Source organism: Bubalus bubalis, chromosome 21 (genome assembly GCF_019923935.1).
Source record: "Bubalus bubalis isolate 160015118507 breed Murrah chromosome 21, NDDB_SH_1, whole genome shotgun sequence".
NCBI classification, from domain to species: domain Eukaryota; kingdom Metazoa; phylum Chordata; class Mammalia; order Artiodactyla; family Bovidae; genus Bubalus; species Bubalus bubalis.
The window spans coordinates 11,439,884-11,447,259 of record NC_059177.1 but is presented as its reverse complement, the minus strand read 5'-3'; the positions used below and the strand labels follow the sequence as shown (position 1 = coordinate 11,447,259).

Below are 7,376 nucleotides of genomic sequence, written 5' to 3'. Positions count from 1 at the left end.
CTTCCTGGATACCAGAAAAATCCCTGTAAAGCACATATGCGTGTGTGTACATGAATGTGTGTGTGTACATGTGTGTGTACACGTGTGCGTGTACATGTGTGTGTGTACATGTGTGTGCATGTGTGTCCCAGAGCCCTGGAGCCCCAGCACCTCATTCTCTACTCCTCTCCACCTTCACAGTGGAGCAAGGTGGGGGTCGGGGGTGTCTGTTCCCTGGGGCAGGACGGACCAGCACGGAACAGACCCATGCAAGGTGGAGGGCATGGAGGGCTCAGGCTTTGGAATGTCACAGTCCCCCCTGCCCCCCCAGTCCCAGAGGCCCACTCCCCTAAGAGGTGGACCTGAGTGACCCAACCCTGAAAGCTGACTCACCACACCTTGTCAGAGCCACTGGCTTTTATTTTAGGGACCAGGAGTCTCCAAGGAGGGAGTGCCAGGAGGGCCTCCTCAGGCTCTGGTATTTGTACGGAGGTGCCCGCAGGCGGGTGCCCACGCCTGGGCCATCTGGGTGGCACTGGCAGGGCAGGGCCTGGGTTCAGAAGAAGCCGAGCTGCTTCTTCTCCTGCTGCTGCCTCCACTTGGCCATGCTGTAGAACTCCTCCTTGGACTTCCCAAAGATATCTTGGAAATCAGAGTCTGAGAGATAGGCCTGGGGCAGGGTGGGGGCAGGAGAGAGTGGGTGCAGAGGCAGGGTGTCCCACAACCCTGTCCCACCCACCCAGAGGTGCCATCCTCTCCCATGTCTCTCTGCCCATCACCCCATCTGGAACACTCATCTCCCAGGGCAGCCACCCATGGCCCACCACTTGTGGGTCACACCTTGGGTGCCTGCAGCTCAGCTTTCCCTGCACGAATGTGGGGACTGGGAGCGGCAGGTGTTCTGAGCACCCACCTCCTTGTGGGCCGGGTCCACGCCCTCCGGCAGGTCCTCGGCAGCCTGGTGCCTCAGCTGTTCCCGGGGCAGGCCCCCACCGCCCAGGGATTGGGGGCTGCTCTGGTAGCTGCTGCTGCTGGCGCTGCTGACGGTGCTCCGGCTGCTGGTGCCTGCGCGGGGGCCCAGCTCCAGCTCACTCTCTGAGCTGTCCTCGGAGCTCTTGAGGGCCCGCAGGGCCAACGGGCCTGCCCTGTCATTGCCTGGCCATCTGGACAGCCGGAAGTTGATGATCTCCTGCCAGGAGAGGGGCCTCAGGCTCAGGAAGCTGGGGGATGGGCTCCCTCAGGAGGCCGCACTGAGCCCCCTAGTCCTCTTGCCCCCAACTCCACTCCTGCCCCTTCTGGCGCCTGGCTCCTTCCCTGCTCATTCTGGCCTCTGGGCCATGCCAGCCCAGACCCATGAGTGTGTGTGTGTGTGCGCGTTAGTTGCTCAGTTGGGTCCAACTCTTTTGTGACCCCATGGACTGTAGCTCACCAGGCTCCTCTGTCCATGGGGATTCTCCAGGCAAGATTACTGGAGTGGGTTGCCATGCCCTCCTCCAGGGCATCTTCCCAACCCAGGGACTGAACCCAAGTCTCCTGCATTGCAGGCAGATTGTTCACTATCTGAGCCACCAGGGAAGGGGGCCCCTAATACTCACGGCTGTTATCTCAGAGATGGTAGAAACTGCTCCCGGGTCACCCTCCACCACCTCCTCGTAGGACTGGGTGTTCTAGGGCAAGAATCAGGATGGGAGCTTGATGGAGGGGCAACAAAGGGATCAGGTTCCCTCCACAGACTGGAGGTCCCTGGGCAGGGTGATGGCTCCCCCTCAGTATACCAGGGTGGACCCCTCCTCGTGGATTAGGGTGGGGATGGGGGAGTCCAGGTGTCACTCACACTCCATTTGTAGGGGTCCCAGGTGCAGAACCATCCAATGAAGGTGGGAGGCTCGTGGCCCTGCTTGACCAGCACAATGGGTGTGGCCAGGCTCCTCCCTGCCGGGTGGGTCTTCAGGTACTCCTGGCCCCAGGCCACAGCCTCCTGCTTCCACTCGCTGGCAGCTGCCCCCAACCACAGGAAGATCTGGGCCACAGAGGGGGCCTGCCCTTGGGTGGGTGGAGCTGACCTCTTCCCTCCTAGCCCTGTCCATCAGGTGGTCTCAGAGCACCCCACACACATCCCAGCCAACCAGACCCACCCAGCAGGCCGGCCACACACCCACACATGTTTCCTGGAAATATGCCAGGAGGTACGCAGACATGCATGTGTGTAGTCAATCCACACATTTATTTACTGAGTACCAATGGTGTGCCAGGCACTGTCTTGGGATGAGGGACTCAACCATGGAAAAGACATAGACAAAATCCCTGCTCTTGCAGAGCTTTCGTTTTGCTGGGGGAAGCACAAAAATAAGTAAATTATGCAGAATATCAGATGGAGAACAACAAGGCAGGGAAAGAAGAGTGGTGGTCGTGGTGGTGAAGTGGTAGATACCGTCATTTGAGTCAGGGAAAGCCTTACTGAAAAGATGACATTTGAGTCAAGATCTGAGGGAGTGGGGCTGGGGGATGCTCTGTGCAGAGGAGACACGCAGCGCAAAGGCCCTGAGCGTGCCGGCGTGCTCAAGGAGCAGCCAGGAGGGCGTGGGGGCCAGAGCAGAGTGAGAGAGAGGCAGAACCAGGGCTGCTGGGCACAGGGCTTTGCTTGTGCTCTGAGTGGGATGGGAGCCCAAAGGCCTCCTTGCCACACTCACACGGCGTCCCAGACACACACACACACGGCCACAGCTACACAGACACAACTGTCCATCACCACTCAGCCAGAAGGAAAATCACGGCCACACACAATCACCCACATACAGACACAGCTGCACCACACACAGACACAGCTGATCCACAGTCGCACTGGATCTCACGGCCTGGAAAACATTAGCCTGAAACACCACTGCATCCGGCCACACTGAAACGTGATCGCACAGTCTCATGAACACCTTCGCTCAGGCACCCACACCGTCAGCCAGTTTCACAGTCTCTTGCACAGCATCATTGCTCCTGGCTGGTCTGGCCACTTACAGCCAGTTCCTTGACCACATAGCCATCACACACAGCTGCATGAACACAGGCAGATGCACGCACACCGACAGATGACAGTGAAAACACAGCCATACAAAAATCTATGGGGTGCAGCCAAAGCAGTCCTTGGAGGGAAATTCATGGTGATACAGGCCGGCCTCAAGAAAACTAGAAAAATCTCGAATAAACAACCTAACTTATTACCTACACATATTAGGTAAAGAGAACAAAATCAGGTAAAAAGAACAAAATCGAAAGTCAGCACCAGCAAGGAAATAATGAAGATCAGAGAGGAAATAACTGGAGATCAAATGGAGGTACACGAAGACACTACACACATATATATACACACAAGCAATCACTTTATGGCCACTACACACACATACACACACACACAATCACTTTATGGACACCACACACATATACACATCAGTTCAGTTCAGTTCCTCAGTCGTGTCCAACTCTTTGTGACCCCATGAATCACAGCACACCAGGCCTCCCTGCCCATCACCAACTCCTGGAGTTCATTCAAACTCACGTCCATCGAGTCCGTGATGCCATCCAGCCATCTCATCCTCTGGCATCCCCTTCTCCTCCTGCCCCCAATCCCTCCCAGCATCAGAGTCTTTTCCAATGAGTGGCCAAAGTATTGGAGTTTCAGCTTCAGCATCAGTCCTTCCAATGAACACCTAGGACTGATCTCCTTTAGGATGGACTGGTTGGATCTCCTTGCAGTCCAAGGGACTCTCAAGAGTCTTCTCCAACACCACAGTTCAAAAGCATCAATTCTTCGGCGCTCAGCCTTCTTCACAGTCCAACTCTCACATCCATACATGATTACTGGAAAAATCATAGCCTTGACTAGATGGACCTTTGTTGGCAAAGTAATATCTCTGCTTTTCAATATGCTATCTAGGTTGGTCATAACTTTCCTTCCAAGGAGTAAGCGTCTTTTAATTTCATGGCTGTAATCAACATCTTCAGTGATTTTGGAGCCCCCCAAAATAAAGTCTGACACTGTTTCCCCATCTATTTCCCATGAAGTGATGGGACCAGATGCCATAATCTTAGTTTTCTGAATGTTGAGTTTTAAGCCAACTTTTTCACTCTCCTCTTTCACTTTCATCAAGAGGCTTTTAGTTCCTCTTCACTTTAGCCATAAGGGTGGTGTCATCTGCATATCTGAGGTTATTGATATTTCCCTAGAGTCGGACACGACTGAGCGACTTCACTTTCACTTTTCACTTTCATGCATTGGAGAAGGAAATGGCAACCCACTCCAGTGTTCTTGCCTGGAGAATCCCAGGGACGGGGGAGCCTGGTGGGCTGCCATCTATGGGGTCACACAGAGTCGGACATGACTGAAGCGACTTAGCAGCAGCAGCATTGATATTTCTCCCGGCAATCTTGATTCCAGCTTGTGCTTCTTCCAGCCCAGCGTTTCTTATGATGTACTCTGCATGTAAGCTAAATAAGCAGGGTGACAATATACAGCCTTGATGTATTCCTTTTCCTATTTGGAACCAGTCTGTTGTTCCATGTCCAGTTCTAACTGTTGCTTCCTGACCTGCATATAGGTTTCTCAGGAGGCAGGTCAGGTGGTCTGGTATTCCCCTCTCTTTCAGAATTTCCCACAGTTTATTGTGATCCACACAGTCAAAGGCTTTGGCATAGTCAATAAAGCAGAAATAGATGTTTTTCTGGAACTCTCTTGCTTTTTCCATGATCCAGCGGATGTTGGCAATTTGATCTCTGGTTCCTCTGCCTTTTCTAAAACTAGCTTGAACATCTGGAAGTTCACGGTTCACATATTGCTGAAGCCTGGCTTGGAGAATTTTGAGCATTACTTTACTAGTGTGTGAGATGAGTGCAATTCTGCGGTAGTTTGAGCATTCTTTGGCATTGCCTTTCTTTGGGATTGGAATGAAAACTGACCTTTTCCAGTCCCGTGGCCACTACTGAGTTTTCCAAATGTGCTGGCATATTGAGTGCAGCACTTTCACAGCGTCATCTTTCAGGATTTGAAAGAGCTCAACTGGAATTCCATCACCTCCACTAGCTTTGTTTGTAGTGATGCTTTCTAAAGCCCACTTGACTTCACATTCCAGGATGTCTGGCTCTAGGTGAGTCATCACACCATCGTGATTATCTGGGTCATGAAGCTCTTTTTGTACAGTTCTTCTATGTATTCTTGCCATCGCTTCATATACACATAGACAATCACTTTATGGCCACTACACACACATACACACACACATAATCACTTTATGGACACCACACACATACAGATATACACATAGACAATCACTTTATGGCCACTACACACACATACACACACACAATCATTTTATGGACACCACACACATATACATATACACATAGACAATCACTTTATGGCCACTACACACATATACACACACACATAATCACTTTATGGACACCACACACATATACATATACACATAGACAATCACTTTATGGCCACTACACACATATACATACACACAATCACTTTATGGACACCACACACATATACATATACACAATCACTTTATGGCCACTACACACACATATGTATACACACAGTCACTTTATGGACACCATACACACATATGTAAACACACATACGTAAATCCCTTTATGGCCACTACATACACATACACACATATACACACACACAATCACTTTATGGCTACTACACACACATATGTATACACACATGCAGTCATTTTACGGATATCCACTCAGCACTGACATGTCAGCCACAGGCACTTGGTTGTATGGACTTCCGCGGTCAGAAGGCACACAGGTACACTGCACCCAACTCCAGCGCATGTGAGTCCTAGACACACAGCCACAGCCTCCCACGGGCTCCTCGGACAGAATCGTCCCTGGCGTCTCATCCACAGCCACAGGATCACAGTCCTCAGGGTCTCAGGGTTTCAGGGTCACAGGCAGTCACTCACCCGCAGCCTTATATGCAGTCACGTGGCTAGAAACACGAAGCCACACACACTCTCCCCAGTTAGACAGGCGCAGGCCCATCCCATTCACACCCCACCCGGGCACCAGGTGACCGTACCTCCTGCCAGGCGTCCAGCAGCATGACGTCATACTTGTCCAGGTCCTCTTGGCTGAAGAACACTACTTCTGTGAGGACCAGGGGGCCCGCCTGGCAGGAGCACTCAAACAGTCGTGGCTGAAAGTCGCACACATCCTCGGGGGGCCTGGCCAGCATGGCACAAGGCTGTGAGGGGCGCAGAGAGCCCTGGGCTTCTGGCAGCCTGGGCCAAGCCAGCCCTCTGCACAGCACCCCTCCACCACCCCTCCGGGGCTGGGACACAACGCCCCCTAGGGCAGGACGCGCTGGCCCTCCTCTGAGCTCCCCCGTCCCAGGGTCCACTCCCAAAACGCCTGCCCTTCTCCAGGCCTCCGTGTGTCAGTGGAGAAAGCTAGGTGATCTGTCTACCCACAGGCAGCCGAAGCACAGGCTGCCCTGTGAACTTCCTGGGGAAGGAGCACCGGGCCCAGGGGGAGTCCTGCTGCCCCCGGAGGGAGAAGCCGCTGGCCCCACCCCGGGCTGGGAGCCCAGGAGCTGCGCCTCAGGCTGAGGTGGGAGGAGTAGGAGGAGGGAAGCCAGACTGAGAGAAGGGACCACAGAATGTAGGCGCTCAGGAGACAGTGGGGGGAATAGCCAGGTCCCGCAGACACAGAGAGACCGGCACTCTGCTTCCAGAGCCCCGAGAGACCTCTCTGCCTTTCCTTATCCATTTACACACGACACGCACACTATTCTGGCACACTGCACACACGCTGTTTCCCCACATGTCCCATTACCCTGGGGACACCACCTGTGGGAAGTGCGGGGTTGGGGGACAGCGCTTTTGCCCTCGGGCCCTCTGCGGACGGGATGGTCCAGGACGGGACCGTGCAGGGAGTACATTTCTCCAGCAGAGGGCGCCACTGCATCGCTCTCCCCAGCATCTTCCCGCTACAAGTCAGTGATGGGGGGAAGGGAGGGGTGGGCTCCTGGGCTCTGTCTAGTTCCCTGTGTGATTCGCAACTAATCACCCACCCTCTTGGGCCTCAGTTTCCTCCCCTCCTCCCAGCCTTGTCACCTCTTGTTGCTGGGGTAGGGCGCCCGGCCCCCCAAAGCCTCCCAGAAGTTGGGAGGCTCCTGACCCTCCAGCACTATCTCCATATCCTCCCTGGAGATGATGGTGACCACCGTCCGCGCCATCTCACGCTGGTCACCGCTGCAGCCCTGCAAGGCAGGAAGCTGGGTCAGGCCCTGCAGCGGGAGAGGGCCTCACCTCCAGCCCCTCAGCCCCCGCTAATGGGGGCCTGGGAGCGGGAGTCACGTGGGGCCTGGGCTCCTCGCCCAGCGT

General features: G+C 54.2%; 1 protein-coding gene across 9 annotated transcripts in view; it reads right to left on the bottom strand.

The window, feature by feature from the left end:
* Window positions 1-381: 381 nt before the first annotated feature.
* VILL (villin like) overlaps window positions 382-7,376 on the bottom strand; it is a 26,082-nt gene continuing 19,087 nt past the window's right edge. For 8 of the 9 annotated variants that reach the window (XM_025271962.3, XM_006077024.4, XM_025271968.3 and 5 more), the window contains 6 exons: window positions 7,107-7,252; window positions 6,071-6,215; window positions 1,814-1,999; window positions 1,575-1,646; window positions 893-1,168; window positions 382-649 (listed from right to left, as the gene is read on the bottom strand). In XM_025271962.3, coding sequence (XP_025127747.2) covers window positions 536-649; window positions 893-1,168; window positions 1,575-1,646; window positions 1,814-1,999; window positions 6,071-6,215; window positions 7,107-7,252 — 939 coding nt within the window. In that variant the 3' untranslated portion in view covers window positions 382-535. The remainder of the gene's footprint in view (window positions 650-892; window positions 1,169-1,574; window positions 1,647-1,813; window positions 2,000-6,070; window positions 6,216-7,106; window positions 7,253-7,376) is intronic. The other variant, XM_025271970.3, reaches the window with a different exon arrangement.